This window comes from Cebus imitator, unplaced genomic scaffold, assembly GCF_001604975.1.
Source record: "Cebus imitator isolate Cc_AM_T3 unplaced genomic scaffold, Cebus_imitator-1.0 Scaffold37, whole genome shotgun sequence".
Taxonomy (NCBI): domain Eukaryota; kingdom Metazoa; phylum Chordata; class Mammalia; order Primates; family Cebidae; genus Cebus; species Cebus imitator.
In genome coordinates, this window is record NW_016107352.1 from 2,047,376 (window position 1) to 2,074,944 (window position 27,569).

Below are 27,569 nucleotides of genomic sequence, written 5' to 3' on the forward strand. Positions count from 1 at the left end.
ACCCCCACACACATACCTCAGACACACTCTGGTCTCAGGGTGTAGACATCTTCCTGTACTTGAAAGATTCTCTCTAGAAATATTCTTTGTATATGGAGATGTTACTTATTAATAGCACTGTGTACAGACAGAAGGGTGGGTAATGTCAGGTGGAGATAGAGGTTAGGATAGGAACCTTCATCTAAACAATGAAGATTCATGTTTGATTTTTAAAAATTATGATGCAAATGATTTGGATATATTTTCCTTCCCACTGCTACATTGTGATGTTATTTACTTGTGAGCTAGATACAAAATACCAAATAAACTTTATCAAATTCTTCCATGTAATTAAATTTCTCCAAAAGTGTAGGCTTTGTACTCCCTGAAACTATGCTAGAACAATTCAATATTATGATGATGAAACACAGAGTTTGCAGTGTTAAAGAGATGTCATTGAAACTAACACAAATGACAGTATTTTTCTGAATTTAAAAATGTATAGTTTATAAGTTGAATATTCACCAAAAAGTTCCAAAATGCTAAAAGACACAGTAAGAGATGGATGCCTGGGAAACAGACTTACTTTCCCAGGGGCCATGAGGATCCCCTAGTTTTTCTATGCCTTTTGTTTCCTCCATGTTTTACGGTGTTTAATACACTGACTTTGCTGCCCTTGTATGTCAACTTAAACTGTTTGCCTTTCAGGGTTCTGTTTTCATCTCTTTCACAAAACATTGTTGGGCTAGCAGCCTTTTAAAAGTGTGTCAGTAGCACTGTGTGTCTCTCTTTCTATCATTATTTATCCGTAAATTTCCCCCATTAGCCTATAATCTTTTCTAAGACAGGTTTCAATGGGCTTTTGCTTACTACAACATTTTAATTGTCTTGAGAGTCCATGAATTTGCAAGAAGACCCTATCTCTATCACACTAAACCACAATCTTTTTCATGTAAAATCAGAAAAAATAAATATGCATATTTTATCCCTTGACAACCTTTGGGACTATCAAAATAGCAACTTGATGACTCACATTAACATGCCTTCTTTTTAGTCATAACTAAATAAACCAGCAGTTAAAACAGAATAGTCAAAATGGCCTAAATTACAATGTTGCATATATATATCCTTCCCTCCTTCCCAGTGTATTCACTTAGAAATAGCCTTAAATCATAGAAACATATTTTCTGTCACACAAATACATTTCCATCTGCAATAAAAACTGAATGGTGACTTGACCAAGGACTGAGATGGTAAAGCTGCTTTATCATGGAGTTTTGGCAGGCTTCATAAAGGCTTTATTCATTTTTAACTGATATTGAGGCTAGTAAGGATGTTAAAAACTCTAATTGGTTTCTGAAGTTTCAGTTCCTAAGGGGATTTTTTAATGGATTTATTGAGATAAATTTGACATAGAGTGAAATGCACATATCTTAAATGTATAATTTGGTATGTTATCATCACATAGCCCTATTTAAATATCAACTTCAGTGAGTAATAATTTACATACAATAAAATACGCCAATTTTAAGTGTATTTAAGTTAACAATTTGATGAGTAATCACCACCATAATCAAGATATAAGACATTTTTATTACCTCAAATATTTACCTTATGGAACTTTGTAGTCACTCTCAGCCTGAAACAGCTATTCAGTCAGCTTTTTGAAACTGTAAGTTAATTTCTCCAATTCTAGAATGTCATTAGAATAAAAGTGCAACATACTTTTCTTGTAGTGCTTCTTTCACTCATCATAATGTCATAATTATCATTAATACTTAAATGTTATGATGATACTGTAATTTGTATTGCTTTGAGTTATAGTAGACAAAACCCAGGGTCTACCTGATGTGGGATGCCTAATTAGGAAACTTCACCATAAAGCTGGAACTCCATGGACTACACTTTTCTGTAAGGTGAAAATAAATCTACCAACCCAGGGTCTGCGTGGAAAATTGCCCGTGTCAAATCGTGGGTGCTGAGTGGAAGGGCAAAAAAATTTTTTTTCTAAGAAATTATGATCACAAGTAGCCTTAATTTATGTTACTTTTCAGAAGAAAAAAAAAGCATATCTTTCCTTGCGCATTCATCTTTACTCAAAGAAAAAAGTTAAAGTTTCAAGAAATATGAGTTTACAGTTTCAGAGTACAAAGTTCACAGGGAAATAAAGGACCATGAGTAACAAAGAACAGAAAATAGAAGGGAGGGAGAAAAAGAAAAGAAAGAGAAAGAAGAAAGGAAAAAAAGATAAGGTCAAAATTATTTTATTATCAGTTGTACCAAACTAGAACAAATATATGTAGTTGTATGTAACTTATTCCAGAAGACATAAAAACTAAAGTAGTACAGCCTTGATACCAGAAATGCAGTAAAACTTTGAGAGTGTGAGATGTATGAAGTAATAAGACAGAACCTTAGTACCAAAACCTAACAATGATGAGAAAGAAAATACGTGTAAGTCCATCCCATTCATGAAAACAATGCAAAAAAATTCCTAAACAAAATATTGGCAAATCATATAAAGCAACATATAAAAGAGATAATATATCATAACGAGGTTGGGTTTAGCCAGGAATGCAAGTATGGTTTAACATTTGAAAATCAGTCACTTTTTATATTTTACATTGTACTGGTAGGCAAGTTAAAGAAATTAAAGAAATAAATTGTAAAGGAAGAAGTGAAACTGTTATTCACATACAGTGAGATTGTCTATTTAGAAATCTCAAAGAGTACCTATAGATAAGTTATTAGAAATAATATAAAATTATAGCAACTTTGCTGGATACATAATTAATGTAAATAAAACGTCTATTTCAATATGTCTGCAAACCAGGAGAAAACATAATTTATAAGTTACCATTTACAAGATTTCAAGACATAAATGATAGGGAAGACCTTCATAGAGAAAAATAAAATTTTATTGAGATATATTAAAGAAAGTGTATAAAACAGGACAAAGAAACCTTGTTCATGGATTGGAAGATTCAGTAACTTGCGTCCATTAACCCCAAGTTGATTCAGTGCAATTCTAGTAAAAATAATTTCAAAATATTTTAAAATGGAATTTGGTAAGCTATTGCTAAAATACACATGAAAGGACAGTACACCAGAAATAACCTTGACATTTCACATGCTTTAAAATGGAAATAATTATTATTAAACTTTAGTAAATTTAGAGTTTAAGGCAAAAGAATGAGCAAGTTGGTCAAGGAACCCAGAAATAGCCCTTTAGATATACGAAAACCTGATTTTATGACATAGATAACAGCCTAGAAGAGTGGAGAAATGTTTGGCTCTTCAATAAAGAGAATATAGTGAAGTTAAGCCCCCGCATATAATCCGTATCCAAAATTCCATTTCAAGTGGACTGACTACTCAAATGTGAAAAGTAAAAATATAAAATTTGGAAGATGGTGTAGAAGAATACCTTTATGACCTCAGTTTTTAGAAATGTTTTTAAATGAGCCACTGAGAAAACTGACTACATTAAACTTAAAAACTTCTGTTCATCAAAAGAATACCTTTAAGAAAGTGAAAAGACCAGAAGCAGGAATAAAATGTTTAAAAAATAAATACCCAAAAGTAAATTACAGTCAATTCTGAGAAATATATTTTTAGGCAATTTCATTATGATGTGAACATTATAGGCTGTACTTACACAAAGCTAGCTAGTATAGTCTACTACACACCTAGGCTAGATGTTACAGCTTTTTCTCCTAGGCACAAACCTGTACAGCATATTAATGTACTGAGCACTGTAGGCAATTGTAACACAATGGTATTTGTGTATCTAAACATGGAAAATATACAGTAAGAATATGGTATAAAACATAAAAAATGGTATACCCCTATAGGCCACATACCATGAATGATGCTTGCAGGACTAGATGTTGCTCTGGCTGAGTCAGTAAGTGAATGTGAATACTAGGACAATACACTATTGCAGACTTTGTAAACACTGTATACTTAAGCTACAATGAAATTATTTTAAAATATTTTTCTTTGAAAATAAATTAACCTTACTATAACTGTTTTATTTTATAAACTTTTAGATTTTTAAAAAAACTTTTTGACTCTTTCCTTTTTAATAACAAGCTAAAACACACATTGTATAGCTGTACAAGAATATTTTTTATCCTTATTCAGTAAGCTTTTTGCTGTTTTTAAATTTTTACTTTTTAAATCTTCTTGTTTAAAACTAAGACACAAACATACACACTAACCTTGGCCTACATGGTCAGAATCATCAGTATCTTCTACCTTCATGTTCTGTTCCACTGATAGGTCTCAGGGCAATAATACATGGAGCTGTCATCTTTCATGATAACAATGCCTCCTCTGGAATACCAACTGAAGAACCTGCCTGAGGCCATTTTACAGTCAGTCTTTTTTTTTATAAGTAGAAGGACTACACTCTAAAATAACAGTGAAAAGCATAGTAAATACCTAAACCACTAACATAGCTGTTTATTATAAAGTATCATGTGCTGTACAAAATTGTATGCATCATATTTTTATACAACTGGCTGCACAGTAGGTTTGTTTACACCAGTATCACCACAAACATGAGTAATGTATTATGCTATAACATTATGACAGCTTTTCAGCTCCATTATAATCTTATGGGACCACTGTCATATGTAAGGTCCAGCATTGACCAAAATGTCATTATATGGCACATGACTGTATATAAAAAGTACTTGTGTGAGCCAGTAAGGAGAGACTACAATAGGCCATTGGCTTGAACAGGCATGTCTCAGAAAAGGAAACCTCCATAGCAGATGATGTCCAAATACATTAGCAATCAGCAAGTGAAAAACCAAAATAAAATACTACTACATATCTACTGAATTGATTTAAATCAGATATTTTAAGTTTCAGTGAGGATGTGGAGTAAGGAAAACTCTTATTCTCTGCACATAGGAAAATAAATAAGCCCAATCACTTTGAAAAACAATTTGGCATTATCTAATAAAGTTGATTCAACAATTATATTTTTTGCTAACTACCCTAGTAAAACTCATGTATATGAGCCATAACATGTTTAACATTGTTTTTGTAGTAGTAAATAAAACATTGAACATACATGACATCTCTATCAACAAGAGAATAGATAAATATATTATGGTACAGTCGTACAATTAAATTTTATGTTGATGCAGCAACCCACAACAATGGGTGGAATCTCAAGAGCATAGAGTTAAAAGCAAAAAGGCACAGAAAAATACCCATGATATTATTCAATTTATATAAAGCATAAAATCTTGTCAAAATGATACATTGTTTGGGTATAAAAATATAGCAAAACTTAAAAAAAAAAAACTCAGAATGATAAAATTGGTAAAATTCAGCAGAATTACTACAGAAGAGTAAGCAAGTAAAATGGAATCAAGGAGGCACACACAGAGGACTTCAATGAAAATGAGTGGTCCTGTTCCTTTTCTTGAACTAAGTTGTTAGTTTATTGGTGGTGGTTATATAATTATTCATTATGTTTTAAATTTATTTCTTGAATAGGCTTTATGTCAACTCAGTATTTAATATAATTTAAAATCTGCCATGTATAATATATTTCACAATTTAGTGATTATGTGGATAATCAATATAAACTATGTGATATAAAATGAAAATCACATAGTTTCTCCTTTCTGAGGACTTATAAAATGGCTTAAAACTCTGTGTCTTCAACTTGCTTCAGTATGAGAATATCATGGTATTTCTTTAAAAATACAGATTTATCCACCCAGCCTCAGACCTACTGAATCTGAATATGGCTTGCAGGGGTGTCACCTGCGGATGTTTGTGGGAAGGGGTTAGATGTAATGAGTATTGGAGTGGTCCAGTGTAAAGGTGCCAGGAAGCCTAAAGTAAAGATCTTTGAGTCCGAGTATTGCAGACACTTTGCAAGAAGGAATGGCTGTCACAAACCACAAGACAGTCATGTGAGGAAAGGACTAGAATTATTCTCCCTGGAAGGAAATCGTAAGATTGAGACTATGTTTATCATTAATCTATAAGATAATCCATGTAATACCACCAATGTCATTTTTGTTGGTTTTATTTTTTTAATGCCTTAAATGCTATAACTTGGTTCTATTAGATGATCTGATAACATTTTTGCAATTATATGAATCAATTTTTATATAAATATATTTTTCAAGATTCAGTTACTTGTACAATTATAGAATTACTGAAATAATGATAACATATGCCTCTTAAGTCACTCATAGCTGTCCTCATCTATAGAGGAAAATTCAGAGAAATTTAAATCTCTTAGTCTCTTTCCACAGTTCTACTGGCATCAGAATAAGCACTTCGTTGTTCTCTTGGCAAGTAAAATGAAACCAAGGAAGACTGCCAGTTTGAATTTGCAGTGTGACATTTGAATTATAGAGGTCTACTTTGGTCAGTCGACTGTTTAGTTCAGGATGTCAGCGGGAAAAAGAGAGATCACTGGTTCCCTCCTCATATAGAATACATTTATTAGGAACTTAAACACAATAGCAGTTATCTCTTTATAAGTAGGTAAATTTATCAAGTGGAATTGACTTAAGAATATTAAGACATGGAAAATATATTTTATACTCACAAGAAGCTTATTTTGCTGTGGAAATAGTAAATATATACAGTAAGAAAAATGTAAATGCTTTTCAAGGCAACCTGTTAAAAGATCCAATAACCATAGTATAAAAGAATCATCACATTTTAAGGCATACAAAATAAAAGTGAATTTGATATTTCTGGTTTCTATTTTTATTTGCAAGGAGGTTTTTTTTTGCTTTTGTTTATTTACTGTAGCACAAGCAGGTGCAGCAATATAGGGTGTGTTCAAAAAAAAATTTTTTTAACAGTGCAAGGAACTTGTTTATTATACACAGAGACCCATCACTGAACACAGCCAACATCCATCCCTGCTTTCTTATTTTTTTAATTGCATTTTAGATTTTGGGGTACATGTGAAGAACATGCAAGATTGTTGCATAGGTACACACATGGCAGTGTGATTTTCTGCCTTCCTCCCCATCACCTGTATCTGGCATTTCTCCCCATGCTATCTCTCTCCAACTCCCCACCCCCCACTGTCCCACCCCTATTTCCCCCTGACAGACCCCAGTGTGTGATGCTCCCCTCCCTGTGTCCATGTGTTCTCATTGTTCAACACCCACATATGAGTGAGAACATGCAGTGTTTGATTTTCTGTTCTTGTGTCAGTTTGCTGAGAATGATGGTTTCCAGGTTCATCCATGTCCCTACAAAGGACACAAACGTACTGTTTTTTTATGGCTGCATAGTATTCCATGGTGTATAAGTACCACATTTTCCCTGTCCAGTCTGTCATTGATGGTCATTTGGGTTGGTTCCAGGTCTTTGCTATTGTAAACAGTGCCACAATGAACATTCATGTGCATGTGTCCTTATAGTAGAATGATTTATAATCCTTTGGATATATACCCAGTAATGGGATTGCTGGGTCAAATGGAATTTCTATTTCCAGGTCCTTGAGGAATCGCCACACTGTCTTCCACAATGGTTGAACTAATTTACACTCCCACCAACAGTGTAAAAGTGTTCCTCTTTCTCCACATCCTCTCCAGCATCTGTCGCCTCCAGATTTTTTAATGATTGCCATTCTAACTGGCGTGAGATGGTATCTCAATGTAGTTTGATTTGCATTTCTCTAATGACCAATGATAATGAGCATTTTTTCATGTTTGTTGGCCTCGTGTATGTCTTCTTTTGTAAAGTGTCTGTTCATATCCTTCACCCACTTTTGAATGGGCTTGTTTGTTTTTTTCTTGTAAATCTGTTTTAGTTCTTTGTAGATTCTGGGTATCAGCCCTTTGTCAGATGGGTAGATTGAAAAAATTTTTTCCCATTCGGTTGGTTGCCTCTAATGACTGTTTCTTTTGCTGTACAGAAGCTGTGGAGTTTGATTAGGTCCCATTTGTCTATTTTGGCTTTTGTTGCCAATGCTTTTGGTGTTTTGGTCATGAAGTCCTTGCCTACGCCTATGTCCTGAATGGTTTGCCTAGGTTTTCTTCTAGGGTTTTTATGGTGTTAGGTCTTATGTTTAAGTCTTTAATGCATCTGGAGTTAATTTTAGTGTAAGGTTTCAGGAAGGGGTCCAGTTTCTGCTTTCTGCACATGGCTAGCCATTTTTCCCAACACCATTTATTAAACAGGGACTTCTTTCCCCATTGCTGGTTTTTTGAGGTTTGTCAAAGATCAGATGGTTGTAGATGTGTGGTAGTGCCTCCGAGGCCTCTGTTCTGTTCCATTGGTCTATATCTCTGTTTTGGTACCAGTACCATGCTGTTTGATTACTGTAGCCTTGTAGTATAGTTTCAAGTCTGGTAGTGTGATGCCTCCCGCTTTGTTCTTTTTGCTTAGAATTGACATGGCTATGTGGGCTCTCTTTTGGTTCCATATGAAGTTTAAGGTGGTTTTTTCCAGTTCTGTGAAGAAGGTCATTGGTAGCTTGATGGGGATAGCACTGAATCTATAAATTACTTTGGGCAGTATGGCCATTTTCATGACATTGGTTCTTCCTAACCATGAACATGGAATGTTTTTCCATCTTTTTGTGTCTCCAGTTCTCCTTGAAGAAATCCTTTACGTTCCTTGTTAGTTGTATTCTTAGGTATTTTATTCTCTTTGTAGGAATTGTGAATGGCAGTTCATTCTTGATTTGGCGCTCTTTAATTCTGTTATTGGTGTATAGGAATGCTTGTGATTTTTTGCACATTGATTTTGTATGTGAGACTTTGCTGAAGTTGCTTATCAGTTTCGGGAGATTTGGGGCTGAGACGATGGGGTCTTCTAGATATACAATCATGTCGTCTGCAAATAGAGACAATTTGGCCTCCTCCTTTCCTATTTGTATACCCTTTATTTCTTTTTCTTGCCTGATTGCTCTGGCTAGAAGTTCTAATACTATATTGAATAGGAGTGGTCAAAAAATTTTTAGAAAACAGCCTATCTGCAGAGCAGAGTATATAAAAACAGATAATAACTAGAAAGTATTTTAAAAGATAATTACTTTAAAAAGTAATTGCAGTTTTTGCCATTGAATGTAATGGCATTACTTTTGCACCAACTTAATAGAACAATAATGTTCAATCTTTCTAAAATCAGCGGAATTTCTTGACATTTGGACCTCATCTAACTGGATAGACGTTTTTAAAAAATTGTTGGGAAACAGTTTTCCGTGAGCCTCTCACATTTCTGAGACACTGATTGCCCTATATTCTGGACTACCTTTTCAAGTGTTTATGTTTGTGAACTGAACAGCCTTGGAAGGTAGTTTTTCCCTTTAGAGCAAAGGGTAGAAATACTTCTGATTATAAAAGATTCTGGTTACATAGCTCTGGGTTTTTCTGACATGTCTACCTGTGAAGGAATCATCTGGCCTTCTACTCATCATCCTTTGAAAATTTTGGCTTGAGGAGCCAGTCCAAAAATGGTGATACAACAGTTCTCCCTTATCTGCAGTTTTGCATATGAGTGTATCAGATACCCACAGTACAGTACAATAAGATATTTTGAGAGAAACAGACCATGTTCGCATAACTTTTATTACCATATGTTATAATTATTCCGTTTTATTAGTTAATAACATAGTACATAGAATATACTGTGCTTAATTTATAAATTAAACTTCATCACAGGTATGTATGTATAGGAAAAAGCATAGTATATAATAAGGCTCAGTACTATGTGATCTGCATCCATTGGGGGGTCTTGGATTTATCTTTTGTGGATAAGGGGATACTACTGTAGCCTGTTTCAACTAGTACAAAGACCCATCATGGGCTGAAGAAGGGTCTGACCCCACATCTATACTAAGTATGAATGGAAGAAATTTCACTCACTGGGGAAATGATGAGTTAGGGTGTTTAATGCTGCATCAGGAGGAATAGCAACAGTTGGGCTGCTTTTTGACTCAACTCCTCTTGCAGTCTGTCATGTCTATCATGCCAACTTTAGATTCATTCTGATGATAAAAGGTGTCACAACGTTCTTTGCCATGGGTCCTGGCTGTTATAAGGTTATATTGTTCCTGTTGGGGAAATTTCTCTGAGATAAATAAACTCCTATGAGAAACCTAGTGAGTATTTGGGCCCTCACTGCCTTGGATGGAATCTATAATGCTGAAGAAGGTAACTCACTTGAGAATGTGAAATTGTCCCAAGGTAGTCTAGATAAATTCTTATAGTCAGCCTTATCATCCAGTAAAACTCCCCTGTCCTTTTTATGTTGAAACCAGGTTAAAGAGATGTTACCATGGTAACAGGGCAGCGAATGCCCCAGATGAAGATGGTCTCCATTACAGAATTTTTGCTATGGAAGTCAAGACTATGATTGCTGAGTGAAAGAGTCCCCACAACTAAGTAGATGGTGTCAGTAATTATGAGCAGCCTTATATAGTGCCTCAGGTGGACTATAAACAGTAAAGTTAGGTTAAAGCATGAGTAAACACTGCACTGCTAACAACTGAATGTGCCTGTGATAGCCACAGAGCTCTTCTCTGCTTCCACACCTCTTGTTGCCTTCCTGCTCCACCCTGACTTTAGCTGCTTTGGGCTGAAATCTCTTTGCCTTCCAGAAAGACCAAATTTTATTAAAAAACCCTTGAGTATAATGGAGAACTTTAGAGAGGGGAAACACTTGAACTCTATTGTTTTGTTCTGTTGATACTCTGGTTCCCAACTCACTATCTCATCTGGTGCCACTGTGAGAAGGATGCCCAAATTCAACTGATATAATGAGTTCACAGTAGGAAAGGAAGCAAAAATGGCCTTGTGGTTGGGACCCTTTGTGGGCAAACACAATGTAATGGTGATATGGTTTCCACTGCTACTTGTGTAATGGAATTGATGTGTTATATGCATGGACTTCTTGTCACATTAGTGTTAATGGGGATTCTCCCATTCAGAGATTGCCACATGTAGAGCAGTAATAGTGGGTCATGTAGATCACCTTCCCTGTTTCCCTCAGGTGGCCCAGCAGAAACAAGATAGCATCTCAGGGGGAGAAAAGGAATTCACAGCTTATTTAGACACTTAATGGACTAGGAGCAGTGGCTCATGCCTGTAATCCCAATACTTTCTGAGGCTGAGGCAGAAGGTTCACTTGAGGTCACGAGTTCAAGACCAGCCTAGCAGACATGGTGAAACCCTGTCTCTACTAAAAATACAAAAATTAGCTGGGTATGGTGGTGCATGTCTGTAATCCCAGCTACTCTGGAGGCTGAGGCAGGAGAATTTCTTAAGGCCAAGAGGTGGTGGTTGCAGTGAGCCGAGGTTGTGCCACTGTACTCTAGCCTGGGTGACCAAATGAGACTCTGTCTAAAAATAATAATAAAAATAGACACTTAATGGCTGCCAGGATTCTCAGGCCATTTCCCAACTCAACAATACCACATGTTAGCTTAGTCACCAGACACACCTCTTATTTTTTTAAGTGGCTATGAATTTGCTCCTAAACTCTTATTGAAATTGAAGGTCTATGGAGAAATAGGAACACTTTTACACTATTGGTGAGAGTGTAAATTAGTTCAACCATTGTGGAAGACAGTGTGGCAATCCCTCAAGGATCTAGAACTAGAAATACCATTTGATACAGCAATCCCATTACTGGGTATAAATCCAAAGAAGTATAAATCATTCTACTTTAAGGACACATGCATGTGTATGTTTATTGCAGCACTGTTCACAATAGAAAAGACTTGGAACCAGCCCAAATGCCTATCACTGATAGACTGGATAAAGAAAATGTGGCGGACATATACACCATGGAATACTATACAGCCATAAAAACAGATGAGTTCATGTCCTTTGCAGGGGCATGGATGAAGCTGGAAACCATCATTCTCAGCAAGCTACACAGAAACAGAAAACCAAACACCACATTTTCTCACTCATAAGTGGGAGGTGAACAATGAGAACACATGGGCACAGGGAGGGGAACATCACACACCAGGGCCTGTTGGAGGGGGATGGGTAGGGGAGGGATAGCATTAGGAAAAATACCTAATGTAGATGACGGGTTGATGAATCCAGTAAACCACCATAGCAAGTGTATACCTGTATAACAAACCTGCACTTTCTGCACATTTTTTCCAGAACTTAAAGTATAAAAAATAACCACATTAAAAATAATAATAAAAAGAAATTGAATGTCTGACCCATGGACAGACAATATCTCTGGCCTCATATTCTCAGTTTGAGATGGGTCAACTTGAAATCATGACCAACAAGATTGGAAGGGTTCAACAAACATTGTCAAATAGAAATGACAGATTCCAGAAAGCTGCCAATTTGGCTGCAAGTGGTAGCTTTCTGTTTAATTAAAACTTTGTCTCTCTGCCTCTTGAAATAGGGAGTTTGGCTTGGTGATGTCTTCAATTTATAGGCTTTCTTTAAATCCCTGGTATTTGTTCACTGATGGTTCTGCCAAGTTGTCTAATGTTGTCTTCTGATTTTTTAATCTCGGCATTAGTTATGCAAACCCCAAAAAGGACATGGTCACTCTGCTCAATAGGCAGAACAGAGGCCATTTATATCTCTGGCCAGTACTCCCTTTGATGAAGCTTGTTATATTTTACTGACTCTCTGGGTCTATTGCGACTGACTTGTTTGGTCTGTCACTCCTACAATTACAGACTGACATATTAAAGTTTGGGATAGATAGGGTTGAGAGTGGTGGCTCACACCTGTAATTCCAATACTTTGGGAGGTTAAGGTGGGAGAATAACTTGAGGCCAAGGGTTTAAGACTAGCTTGGGCAACACAGCAAGACCTGTCTCCATAAAAATAATTTTTTAAAAGCCTGGCATGGCAGTGCTGTATGCCTGTAGTCCCAGCTACATGGGAGGCTGAGGTTGGAAACTCCTGGACTTGGGCCCAGGAGTTTTGAGGCTGCAGTGAGCTACGATTGTGCCATTGGACTGTACCCTGGGTAACAGAGTGAGACCCTGTCTCTAATCAATTTAAAAAAAAGTTTAGGATGGCAGACAGTGGAAACCAAGTGTGGCAACTGGTCACATTCTTTGAACTGCTCATGTAGCTGCACCTTAGAGGTATTTTTGATATATTTAAGTGTATTTAAAGAAAGACTTTTAAAATTAGAATCAGAATCTGCAGTTTAATAGGATCTCCAGGTGATTCTTTTAAAAATATTTTTATTGATGCATACGATGTACATTGTTTCAGGGTACATGTGACAATTTAATATATTCATTTAATTTGTAAAGATCAAATCAGTTTACTTGGGATATTCATCACCAGAGAAAGATCTTTGTAAGAAATCTTTTCTTTAAAAAAAAAAAAAGAAATAATTTCTTCATAGTATTTTAAATAATTTTTTTAAAAGATTTTTATGTATTTAAAGAAAGACCACCATTAAATCATGTGGCCTTCAGATGATTATAGAGATCCCTCCAAAATGAAGCTACCCTTAGTTACTAAAGGGTGCTTTCCTGAGGGATAACTAATTTATAATTTATATGAGCCCAACAGGCAATTGTCCTTGTGATTGAAGTCATTTAATTAGATAAGCTCTTAGGAAAATGGTTCTGGATTTTAGGTAATGTGATCATTGGTACCGCCTCCATCTTGGCAGGCAGTCATGTCAGCCTCAACTTTTTGGCCAGGGATTTTCTGGATATTAGAATTGCTCTAACCCTCAATACAGAAGCTTAAGGAAAAAGTCCTGGGTTTCTAAGGTATATCCTGATGGTTTATGGGACTTCTTTAACCAGTTGGGTCTGGGATCCTAGGGAATATAGTTGTTATCATTACTGCAAGTTGGACTGATTGTGATGCTTGGAATTCTATTGATAGTAGTCTTAATCATATGCTCTGAGACTGAATGGCTTTGGTCCTAGCCACTCTTGGTCACATTCATCAGTGTGGCCAAGGGAATTCCATACTCGGGAAAGTTCACCGCAAGCCCAGACTGTGTAGAAATGAGGGTGGACGTTGTTTGGAGACAATTCCTCCATGGGTTCTCCCTTTGCTGCTTGTCTTTTGAGCAGCAGCAGCAGCACCAGCAGCCTTTGTTTCAGATTATCTTTCCAATTATGTTGGTATAATTAGGAGATAGTATCCCCCTTTAGGGCAGTGACAGGTTTGTTTATCACTCATTATTTAAAAATTTGAATTTCCTAAGGGCAAGATTCTTAATAAGATTTTATTGGTTATACTGTCTTTTTTTTTTTTTTTTTTTTTTTTTTTTTTTTTTNGCCCAGGCTGGAGCACAGTGATGCAATCTTGACTGACTGCAACCTCTGCCTTACGGGTTCAAGTGTTTCTCATGCTTCAGCCTCCCAAGTAGCTGGGATTACAAGCCAGTGCCACCATGCCCAGCTAATTTTGTATTTTTTTTTTAATAGGAATAAAGTTTCACCATGTTGGCCACGCTGGTCTCAAACTCCTGACCTCAAGTGATCCACCCACCTCAGCCTTCCTAAGTGTTGGGATTACAGGTGTGAGCCACCACCCCCAGCCTGGTTATACGTTCTGCTTCATTTTTAAACCACATTCTTTTGGCGGTTCCCTGGATTTGAACTTTGTTTAGAAGCTGTTTCTTAACTTTAGACTTAATTTTAAGACTTTGAAAAATACCAAGTTTCTATCTAAACAGAAAGAATTCCTTTCTGTTTAATAGTACTGTCAACCGAACTATTCTTTTTACATTTTACTATAAGCAGCAAGAGGAAATCAGGCAACACCTTCACCACTGTGTTTAGAAGTCTGCTTAGCCAGATCACCCTGTTCACAAGGAACACTTCCTACTTTCTCATTAGAGAAGGTGATAATGTTGCTACGTTTTGTGTCACTACATAACAAGCACGCCCCCTTCCAGTTTCCATTAACAATCTGTGCAGTGCAATTTAGGCTTGCTCTAGTACACTCTTCAGAATGCTTCTAGCCTTCACCCACTGCCTGTTTCCAAAGCCACTTCCCTGTTGTTTTCTGTATTTGTTTTGGCAGCATCCCTCTTCTATTGCTGCATTACAAATTACCACCAAAACTTAGCAACATACAACAAGAAACATTTGTACATTACAGTGTCTGTGGGTCAATTTAGCTGGATGCCTCTGACTCAGAATTTCCCCCAAGGCCGTAAGTAAGGTGTTAGCCAGAGCTGTGGTCATCCAAATGCTCCACTGGGAGAGGATCTGCATCCATGCTCACTCACAGCTGTTGGCAGGACTGAGAAGACCCACTTCCAGGCTCCCTCATGTGTCTTGGCAGGCTTCAGGTCCTCACTGGCTGTTGGCCAGAAACATCAGCTCCTTGGGATGTGAGCCTCTCCCTGCTCATAATATGGCAACTTGCTTCCCAATAGTGACGGCTGAGAAAGAGAAAGAGCAAGAGGACAAAAGAGACACAAGTCACAGTCTTTTTTGTCAACTAATCTGAGAAGTGGCATTCCATTACTTTCGTTGTATTCTGGTTGTTAGAAGTCAGTCGTTCCAGCTCATACTCAGTGAGAAGGGATTATATAAGGGCATGAACACTCAGAAAAGCAAGGTCACTGGGGTCGTTTTAGAGTCTGCCTCCTATAGTAAGAAATAGCATCCCAGCTTCTGGAGTATACTTTCTAAAAGGAAGGGAATAAAAACTGAAGATGGCTTTAAAATATTTGTAAAATCAAATGCTAATTTATGAACTGTCTACCACAATTGCTACAAAACGTTAAGAAGGAAAAGATGGATTTGAGTTGTTGGAAAAGATATTATTGGCAAATAAAGGTTTTTTTGGTCAAAATTTTAGGAAGAATAAATTTTCAGCAATATTACCAATGACCTGACGAGCTGAGAGCCTGAAGGCAAAGAACGTAGAGGCCATATGAGTAATCTAGAGAAGGATTTTAGATGTTTCTTGGTGACTAGATAGTGAGAATGGAGTAAAAAAATCAGGAAACATTTTGATAACAAAAGACTGACAAGAAGATTTCAAATGAGTCGATAAGTGAGAGAAAAAATAAATATATATGATGGGCCAGACATCATGTTGGATATTTTGCATATTTTATTTTTTTGACTCCTCTTAATATTCTATGAGATTGGTATCTTTAATACGATTTTATAGAAGAAGAGACCATAAAAGATACAATCTAAATGACTTGCCCATTGCCATGCAACTGTGACATTTGTTTTTCTTCTGTTTTCTGGACTTTGTCCAACCCCAAATGCTTTTTTTGTTGCATTACTTTATGGTGGTGTCCTGGAGAAACAAGATATGATGAAAACAATCATAATCATAAAGTCATGCAGTCATTTAGCATATTCTAGGCACTGTAGTTAACTCTTTAATATCACTACAATGAATTCTCATAACAACCTTTTTAAATGAAGAAGGTGCTGTTATTCCCATTTTACAGATGAGCAAACAACATTCAAAGAGACTAAGTGTACTAACACTATAAAACTAGGACACACAGAAGTCACTGACAAAAAATGGAAAGAGATGCCTTGGCAGTCAGAGGGATGCTTTTGCCAAAATCCCTCTGGATGGTTGGTGCAGATTTAGGAATTTTAAACATTAAAATGTGAGTTTGAGGTCTTTCTCCTCCAGAGAAAAAACAGTTCTCTTCTATTCTCTCACAGAAGTGCATCTGAAAATATATAGAACCAAATTCAAATCCAGTAAACAAATTCCAACAAAAAACTGCATAATTAAGGCTATTTTTGTGATTAGCACCATTTAGTTTCCCTGAATTTACCAGAGCAAACATTGCTATAACAAAAATTACTGCTAATGGTTGAACCTAACAACAAGAGAAAATCCCCGAAAGGGTCATTTAGGCCCCAGCTGCAGCTGTGCTTCACTATATTTCATCCTGTAAAGCTGAGATTAACAGGAAAATCAGGCTTTTCTGTGCTATGCAGATGTGGCTACAACTACCTGAATTTATTCAGCAAACATTTGTTCAGTGCCTACTATATGCCATGCAATGTATTAGCCACACTGGGTTTGCAGGGACGAATTGTACCTGGCATTCTCTAGAAATGTTCAGATGAAAGAAGTTGATGAGAGAAGGCAGATATAGAAACATCAAAGCATTATGAGTGATATCAACCACACAGTGGGAGCGTAAAGGAGTGAAGTAGGAAAGTCTTAAGGGCAGCAGCTTCACAGGATGTTCTCATGTACATTGATATTCATCTTGAATCCCTGAGTGGGGTGAGGGAGGCAGTGAGGAGGGCAGAGGCGTGGAAGTTTTCTTGGGCTTGGGTAGAAGCTGATGCCTACTCCAAAACTAGGAATATAAGTGGAGGAACAGGTTTATGGAAAAGTTTTGCTTCAGAAATGACCGATTTGCTTATAAAAGATTCATGTGTTGAGCTCTTCTAGGAACTTAGATTTATGAGACCAAAGTTTAGCAAACACAGTTACAAGATACAGTTTGGAAAAGCTTCAGTCTGTTGCTATTGCGATATTGATACCAGCAGCAGCAAGAATAGCCGTCCTTTTGAGCACCTATCATGTGTCAGACCTTGTGTTAAATGCAAGGCACCATCTAACGTAATCTCATGACAACTTTCTTACCCTAAAGTAAGGAACTGTTTTGTTCTTACTTTATAGATGAAGAGATTAAAGCTCGGATATGGAAGCTAATGCCCAATGTCTCAGGGCCAGGACTTGAAAACAGGTCTACGTGACTTCAAAACCAAAATTCTTTCGTTGATCCCCACTTAACCAACTTGCCAGTGTAACAGATACTGTCTTTTCCTTTTGCAAAATCTAGACAACAAAATCTAGATAACAAAATATAGTTATCAATAGCTCTCATGAATGTCCCAGGCTCTAGTATGTCTACATACTTCTCCCACTAGTCAAAAGTTATATGTTTACCAAGAGACAGGACCTGTTGGATGTACTTGTTATTATAATTATATTACTTTATGAAATATTAAGTGATGTAATATGTGTGTAAAGGAAGTTGTTGTATCCATGAAAGCCAAATACAATGCTTTGGGAAGACTTCATAAAGACTGGCAACTCAAGAAAATTAGGTGAGAAGGAAATATAAAAGATGGAGAAAACCATAAAAATCTGGAGGAATTTTGCATTCATTTTGCCTTGCAAGGATCTTTTTCATCTATTTTAAAGATACTACAACAATTTCATAGACTATATGTTATGGTTGTAGTTTATACAAGAAAGAGTGCATGAAATGTCAGTCAGCAGACCCATATGCCAAGAGATAGGCTTGGCCCTGCAATTAAAAGATGAGCAAATAAATGAATACTTCTGTGATTTGTTAACATAAAATGGTATGCGTATGTGTGTGTGTTCATTTGTTTTGTCAATGATTCTTCTCTGTGTTGCAATTAACCCACCAATACTGCTCCCCATCCTTTCAAAGGGGAATTCTATATACTTGCCATGGGTAAGTATGTTATGAGAGAGGAGAAGAGGACAAGAACTTTGGAGCCCACTATACAGAGGTGCAAGTCTTCAAAGTGAATTCAGTGATAATGTTCAAAGTTGTAGAAGGTGAATTTCAATACAACAGGATTATGCACCAAGGTTTGGTGTTAGGATATCATAAAAAATTTATTCCAAATTTTTTTTTTCCCGCAGAACTTTAGTTTCTGTGGACTGGAAACATTACAGCATAGAAGAAGGAGCATAGGCTTTGGAATATGTTGGATGTAGCTTCAACAACTTAACTAATTGACCTTAGGTATGGTCTCTTGAGTCTCAGTTTCCTTAAATTAAGATAATATGGCAACACTTCTATCACATAGTTGTTGGAGAATGTATAATGCTGGGCACACAGTAAGTTGCAAAAGGATTGCTCTTCATTTTTTGCCCCATTGTGTGGGACTATTAAAAAGTATTATATATTAATCAAAAAGGTAGGTAAGGACATGGAAAGGAAAATTACTATCTCTGTCAGTTTTTTACCCAAAAAACTGTTACTGCCACATTTGAAGTAGATTTGTGTGTTAGGAAAAATAATTTCAAGAGTCTGCTTACTTGAAAGATTTTTTAATTTGAGCAGAAATAGAAAAAGCTAGATAACAGTGGAAATACTTTGTTGTAATTTTGGGTTTTGTTGGCTTTGTTTTTTTTAGTACAACATTGTTCATCTTCCTTTGTGAATGGCAGATTTAAAATTTGAGTTTTACAACATTCTAAGGACACATTCCATGTGACTTATTTTATTTGCAGTGTAACCACAAAAATAATTCCCATTTTCAATAAAGATAAAATATCAGAAGAACCTATTTTTCTTACTCCACTAAATGTAACTTTTTTATTTCCAGGTATTTATCAGATTCTGTAGTAAATGCATCCTTTATTCTAAAGCCTATTTAAGGTTGGAATGGCAAGTGATCAGCAAGAGAGAATTATAATGTTTTAAACATGCCATCCCTAGCCTATAGTAAGTAATAAGTAGAATCAAGACAGCAAAAGACATATTTGTCCTCAAGATGCTTATAAGGCTAATTGGAGAAAGAAAACATTAGGAAATAGAAAGATGAAATGAGTGATAAGAATTTTAATAGTACTGCAAGTAATTTGGGTATTGGGAAGGAGAGGAGACTGGCAGAGTCAACAAAAGAATCAAGAAGAACACTTAATAACATATTTATGAAGATAATTTTCATAATTAAAGTGTATATGGATGACAAAGTGCTACTATATTTAGAGGTAAGAATTGCATATGTTGTGTATACCCTAATCCTGTGATTCACGGTAAGGTTGTCGTTATGAAATGCTACTGCCTTCTTAACAAGTAGCCAGTTTATTTTCTTTATATTATTGAAAACCTCCTTAGAAGGTTCTATATATTAACCAGGTTAATGCATTGGCATTCTTGTATTTATTCTTTTAAAAATATTTGCTGAGATCCTGTTTTATGTCTGGTCCCATCCTAGGCACATATTTATATTCTCTCACATACAGTGAACAAGTATTTATTTTCAAGCTAGCAAAAGGAAATCAAATTGTTCATTTCAACTCTTGTTTAAAATGTGCCTGATTGTTACAGCTTAGTCATACTTTAAATTTAGCATAGGAGTTTCTTGAGTCATTCAATGCTGTATATGGTGAATTCTATATACCTGGTTTAAGCCTTCATAATAAAGGCTTGGGTTTTGCTGCCAGTTATAATGATAGGGTTAAAAACAAGTACACAGTTTTATACCTCTACATGAAAATTTTTCTGAAAGGTATCTTGAGATTATTTACTTGCCGGTCTTGCTGCATTCCTGTTAACTTTACTAGAATTTACAAAGTATTTGTTGGCTCTAGAAATATGTATGAACAGGAGATTAATTAATTCACAGAATACCAAAAAAAAAAAATTACCAAATCTGGAATTAGAGTTTTTTTCAAAAGATTTGTAGGATCTCATTGTACTGATAAATAAGTACAAGCTATCTGGGACCAACCAGCTCCCATTCTTCAGCTACCTTCACCTGCCACTGCCAAAGACACTTGAAGTAGTATTTATAGTTTAGACATTTTCAGACTGACTTCTACAGAGTTCTAGAGTTCCAGGTACTCAGGGGATAAAAGGATCATACTGGAGTCTGCCAACCTCTTTTCCTTTCAGTCAAATCAGTTCTGATAGTACTTGGGGAAAATAAAGGCTCCAACTAACCTGTAACCAGTTTGGAAAATTATTGTTCTGCATGGAATATCTGAGCTTACTTCCATACACAGATGCCACCAATGTCAAGTTCTTCATGACAGTAGCCTCTGTGTGGGGAGGCAGAGTGTGAAGGATGCTGTGGCAGTGTGTCCATCATAGTCAATGACCTTCAAATTCCTTACTAGAAACTGTGTCTACTTTCAGGCTTTGCAATTTAGAGAAACGTGGAAAACTTGGAGAGAAATCAGAGCACAACCACAAAGACAATTACAGCAAATTACCTTTGAGGAAACTAGAATTATTTTATTTGAAAAACAGAAATCTGAAGTCAACAATATTCTTCCAGACATTGAGAATTATTAGACTGGGATTAAGGACCAGATTTCCTTCATGTGCAAACATGGGTTGGGAGGAAAGGGGATTCCTGCTTTAGTAGGAAGAATATAATACAGAACCAAAAGAAAAAAACAGCAATCAGATGCTGAGCCTATTTAATCAAAGGAATAGATCATTCTGTACACTTTCATGACAGTTTTTAAAAGGCAATATGAATTTCTATCTCTGTTTTATGTGTTAGATAACATGTCACCTGAAGGAACAGGGATAAGTTCAATGAACTTTGTCTTTTTAACCCTGTGAGTCAGTGATTTATCTTTAAATTATCTCATAAGGTATAGATTTCAAACAATTATTTTGAATTATATTCTCATAGCTTGATGCTGCCAGGAGAGGATCTACCTTCTAATAAAGTTAAGGAAGTTAGTGACAAAGAGAAACGTTTATTCCAGGGGTCATGAACTCAGATGTGTACAGGGGCCAGTGGGCATTACAAAGGAGTGAAGCTAACAACATAGAACAATATGGCATTAGAGAAGTTGTGGGGTATAAGAAAGCTTATAACTCTTCTAAGAGGGGCAGCCACTGCTAACTGGCCAATTGTTATCATCTTGCAATGTGCCTATATTAACAGATATTTGGCTTTCTCAAAGCTGGAAGTCTAAAACTTTATGTGAAACATTTTTCTTACATTGACAAAATACTCAGATTTATAAAAGTGCTGGGCAGGCAAAACAATACACTTGGTGCAGGCTATAGGTTAGAAACCTTTTGGTTTATTCTTTAGCTCACTAGTTCACCACCACAATAATTAACAAACAAAACAGAACTATTTGAACTTTAAAGCTTAGGAGAGTTAATCAGCTAAACCTTTGCAAGGCTTAATTAAGGTCACTCCAATTCTGTGATTTTTTTAAACTCCCCTTCCCTCTTCCTTGCTCCCAGTATTGGGTGGCTCATTCACAAAGAGAATTTTTACAAATTTCTTATTTGCCTCAGCAACATAATTTTATTCGGTAAAATAATCAAGTGCTCAGATTGAAAAAAAAAAGCAATTCTTGTTTCTATGCTGAAGATGCCACTGATACTAGTAGATGCCATATACTAGTGTGCCACTGAAACACACTTGTATATGGCGTAGGTTTGTTACTTTGGATCTTTGAACTAACATTTGTTTATAACATTGGCTGCATGAGGCATGCTTGACTGAAAAGCCTACGTAACACTTTCACCATTTGGGGACATGTCTTATTTGTCTTTTGTTAAATATTTTCAAATAACTCACCTCCACCTGCAGTAAGGACAGCTGGATTTCTGAAACCCCCTTCCTTTCAGACAGGAGAATATGCCACAGATGAAGAAGAAGATGAGGTAGGACCTGTTCTGCCTGGCAGCGACATGGCCATTGAAGTCTTTGAGCTACCTGAGAATGAGGACATGTTTTCTCCGTCAGACCTGGACACAAGCAAGCTCACTCACAAGTTTAAAGAGGTATGCCACTAAGCTGCAAAATATTTATCTATGCCTGTCCATTTTATTAAGCATATTTTTCTGTTTCAACAATATATTAAGAATAACCAGTTTGCAAATGAAAGCTTTTAAATAACAGGTTATCTTGAGTCTCATTGAATTTCAAGTAGAATTTAAGTAGATCTCATTCCACAATCATTGATTTAAATGCTTATTTGTCATAGTGACATATATGTAGCCCATAATTTCAAACAGTAACTTAAATGTGCAGTTTTATGATGTTTGAATGTTTAAGTTATATGTTTTCAGTTTTACAAAATTTTTGGTACCTGGTGATAAGATTTTCTCTTAAGGCAGTGGAAAAAAAGGCTCTTTCCTCAAAACACTCTTTTTGTCTTTCTGTTCATAAGATAGATTTCTAATAAGCATCAGATGGCATACCCAAAGGGTTTACTTGAAGAGAGTTTAATATGCAGACTTTGAGCACTAACGGGGGCAGTGAAGTGCACAGGGACTGGCAACAGCAGGAGGCTATTACCATTTTTGGCTTAAAGTGTAAAAAGAGGGGAAGATATTCCCATTTTGGAGGAAGGCCATTCAACATCCGCAGCTTTATAAGAAACAGCCACTGCTAAAAGCTGCATCCTTGGGGCAAGAGTAAGAATATACCCTGGCTCTGCTTTCCTTTTCCTGTTGATGCTTCCAAGCCCAGGCAAGGGAATGTGGTGATGCAATCTCAGTCTGAAGAGGTCAGACTCCTGAGGCAGTGTGCTCTTAGAGAAGGGCCAGGAATAGAATCTGGGGGGAGGAAATGTGGATAACTCTTCTTCCAAAGTAACTTCTCAGAAACCTGACACATGTGAAACAGAAGCAGTGATTAATAGGTCCCCAAGCAGTTTATCCTTCATTGTTTTGGGAGAGTATCCTCCATCATAAAAGAGAAATATGTCATTATTTACAATTTGTTCATTTCTTATAAAGACTTTCTAAATTAACTAATATCTTCAAACCAAAGAGCAATACAGAAAAAGAAAAGTTCTGCAGAAAGTGGCTGAGTGGGAGGAAGAAGTGTAATCTACTTACCTGTTTCTCTGTAGCCCTTATTTGGTTAAAGAATATAAGTTATCAAGAAAAGTAGGTAGATGACTTGTTCTCTAAGAAACCTTCCTTCAGTATTTTAACTCATAACCCAACTTTAGCAAATATTGGAGGCAATGAGATCAAAGTACTATTCCCTGGCAAAAGCCTCTAATACACCTCTTTCATTTGCTAGGTGAGTATGACTCCTAGTCTTTGGTAGATAATTAAGCTGGAAGAAGGGTCCACATTCTTTCATGTAGGGTGAAGAGCCTATCGGGCAGAAATAGTATATGGAAAGTTATATCTTCCAATTTCAAAATTGAGCCAAGGACTCAAAGCTCCATATATATTGTTTTAAGCATGCACCATTGTATAGACAATTAAGTGATCTAGGTCAGGGATTGGAAAATTATGATACATTGTCCAAATCTGGCATCCTTTTTATAAATAAAGTTTTATTTGAACACAAGCATGCTCATCTCGTTATTGCTTGTGGCTGATTACATATTACAACAGGAAAGTTGAGTAGTTGCAACAGAGACTGTATGCCCTGCAAACCCTAAATTATTTGCTTTCTGACCCTTTACTGAAAAATGTTGTTGACCTTGGTGTAGACTGCTGCGTGATCTGGACTCATTCTATGGAACATGGCTAATTTATTTTTAGCTTAAGTAACCAGATCTGTAACTTTCTTTTAGTTCTGGTTTCTAAGAATTAGAATTTTGTCCTCACCTCAATAATAGGCATTATCATATTATTCCACTTACAATTTTTTATCCTCTTTTGTTTTACATTTAACATTAATATATTCATTTCTTCAGAATATTGCCCCTATGGATCACCTGTGTGGCACTCTTTTGTGACATTTATATCTTGTACAGTGTCACTATCATAGTCTTAAATTTCTTTATGTGATTAATATACATGTCCAAATATTGTATAGCACCAGACACTTTTCACAGAATTACACACAAAACTTGGGGTGAGTGTGAAGGGTCATATTGTATTGGAGTCTTTACAAAGTTTCCTGTTACAGGATTGTCTTAATTATTTTAAGCAAAAGTATGTGTTTTACTACTTGGGGAAAGCACATTACACTGACATTATCTCAATCAGTCCTACTTTGGGCCTGTTTTGTATCTTACTGTTAGACTCTAAGCTCCCATGTTTTTGCATACTCTTGTGTCCTCAGTCTTTGCATAGTTCTTGGCATATAGTTAGTGGTTAAATATTTAGGGAATTACTGGTGTCAAGCATATACTGGAATTTGTTGTATGATATAAGACAGGTACCTAATTTAAAGTTTTAAATTTAAAACTTTAAATTAGGTACCTGTCTTATATCATACAACAAATGCCAAATAGTTGACAGGTTGGCTATTCCTTCTATTACATGCTGATTTGCCCATTTCCCTTTGGTGGGAGGGCCAACATTATTATCTAAAGAATGTGTGCCTTTACTTCTGAACTGCTTATGGGCTTCATAGTCTACTCCATCTTCTCATTTTTCTTCAGTGAAATACTATTACAATATACATCAGTATTGATGGACTGTTACATCCCCCCAACTCTTCTCTTCAAAATGCCTTTACTTTTCAACTTATTCAAGAAAACATTTGAATCACTTTATAAACACCCTTGAAAAATACTCTGCATTTTTTGTGGTAATTATGTTAAACTAGTAAATTTGCAGAGAACTGGCATTTTAAAAATCACATTGAAGGCAGGCATGGTGGCTCACGCCTGCAATCACAGCACCTTGGGGGGCTGAGATCGGTGGATCACGAGGTCAGAAGTTTAAGACCAGCCTGGCCGAGATGGTGAAACCCCATCTCTAGTAAAAATACAAAAAATTAACAGGGCCTGGTGGCACATGCCTGTAATCCCAGCTACTCGGGAGGCTGAGGCAGGAGAATTGCTTAAACCTGGAAGGCAGAGGTTGCAGTGAACTGAGATCACGCCACTGCACTCCAGTCTAGGTGACAGAGCAAGACTCCATCTCAAATAATAATAATAATAATAATAATGTTGAATCTTTTAATCCAAGATTATGGAATTTATTTAATTCAAGCCTTTTTTCTCATCCTCTCTAAAATTTTATAGTGCCCTCTATTTATTATATAAGTCACATACATTTGTAAGTTGCCTAAGTATCCAGCTATAAGTAACAGAAAATATCACTGGAGTGGGTTAAAGAAAAGCTGCCACAAGGGCCAGGCATGGTGGTTCACACCTATATTCCCATTTCTTTGGGAGACTGAGGTTGGAGAATGGCTTGAGCTCAGGAGTTCAAAGTTACAGTGAGCAATGAAGGTTGCCACTGCACTCCAGCCTGGGTGACAGAGCCAGATATAACCCTCTCTCAAATAAATAAATAAAAACTGGAAGAATTAAGATGGCAGATAGGAGGCAGGACTAGCTTGCAGCTCATGCTTGAATGGACAGAGCAGCGTGTAGAGACTCACATGGTGAACTTTTGCTCCAGGAACTGCCCCTGAAAAATACCAGGAAAGCAAAGAGATCTTTTGAAGGAACTAGATCACAACTGCAGCCTCCCCGAGATGCCAAAAAACTATGAGTCTCCTTGCTTTCTCAATGGGGAGGCTTGTGGTCTAGGACGAATTCTCAGCCCTGGTCACGAGCTACCTGAAAATAGACTTGGTGCTGTTGTGGAGGGCACAGTGGGAGTGAGACTGGCCTTTAGGACCCTGGGCTGTGTGGGAGCAGGGTGAGGCTTATGACTGCTGACCTTCCCTCACTTCCCTGGTGGCCTATGTAACTCAGCAAAGGTAGCCATAATCCCCCTGGGAATATAATGCCACTGGACTGGGAACCACAACCCCGTCCTCCACCCAAGGAGAGGCTGAGCTCAGACACCCCTGTCCCTGCCCTGACCTATGGTCTTTCTCTACCCACCCTGGTAGCTGAAGACAAAGGTTATATCTTGGGAGCTCTATGACCCTGCTGACTGCCTGAGAAAATACAAAGAGAGACTTTATGTATGTAATGATAAAAGGACTAGTATAACAGGAAACTATTACAATTTTAAATATATATGCAGCTAACACTGGAGCTCCCAAACTTATTACTATTAGGCCTAAGAAATGAGATAGATGGCAACACAACAATAGTGGGTGATTTTAATACTCCACTGTCAGCACTAGACAGGTAGGTCATCAAGACAGAAAGTTAACACATAAACAATAGGCTTAAACTATACCCTACAACAAATGGACTTCTACAAATATCTGTAGATATTTGTAGAACATTCTACCCAACAACTATAAATATACATTCTATTCATCAGTGCATGTATCAGTCTCCAAGATAGACATCATGATAGGCCACAAAAGAAGTCTCAGTACATTTAAGAAAATTGAAATTATCTCAAGCTCTCTAAGACCGCCATGGAATAAAATTGGAAATCAGTTCTGAAAGGAACCCTCGAAACAATGCAAATACATGGAAATTAAATAACCTTGCTCCAAATGATTTTTGGGTCAACAATGAAATCAAGAGGGAAATTAAAAAATCATTTGAACAGTATGGTAATAGTGATGCAACCTATAAAAACCTCTGGGATACAGCAAAAGTGATGCTAAAAGGAAAGTTTATAGCATTAAATGCCTATATCAAAAAGTTTGAAAGGCCACAAACTGACAATCTAAGGTCACATCTCACAGAACTGAAGATGCAAGAACAATCCAAATCCAAACCCAGCAGAAGAAAAGAAATAATGAAGATTAGAGCAAAACTAAATGAAATTGAAACAAACAAAATACAAAACATAAATGAAACAAAAAACTGGTTCTTTGAAAAGAGAAATAAAATTGATAGATCTCTAGCGAGACTAACCAAGGAAAGAAGAGAGAACATGCAAATAAACTCAATTAGAAATGAAACAGAAGATACTACAACTGATACCACAGAAATATCAAAGATCATTCCAGGCTACTGTGAACACGTTTGCATTCATAAACTAGAAAATAAAGAGGAGATGTTTGAATTCCTGGAAATATACAACTATCCTAGATTAATCCAGGAAGATATAGAATCTCTGAACAGACCAATAGCAAGCAGTGA

General features: G+C 36.5%; 1 protein-coding gene across 13 annotated transcripts in view; it reads left to right on the plus strand.

The window, feature by feature from the left end:
- PPP1R9A (protein phosphatase 1 regulatory subunit 9A) overlaps positions 1–27,569 on the plus strand; it is a 333,495-nt gene that overhangs the window by 246,138 nt on the left and 59,788 nt on the right. For all 13 annotated transcript variants that reach the window (XM_017525139.2, XM_037737278.1, XM_037737275.1 and 10 more), the window contains one exon: positions 22,273–22,428. In XM_017525139.2, the coding sequence (XP_017380628.1) occupies positions 22,273–22,428 (156 nt within the window). The remainder of the gene's footprint in view (positions 1–22,272; positions 22,429–27,569) is intronic.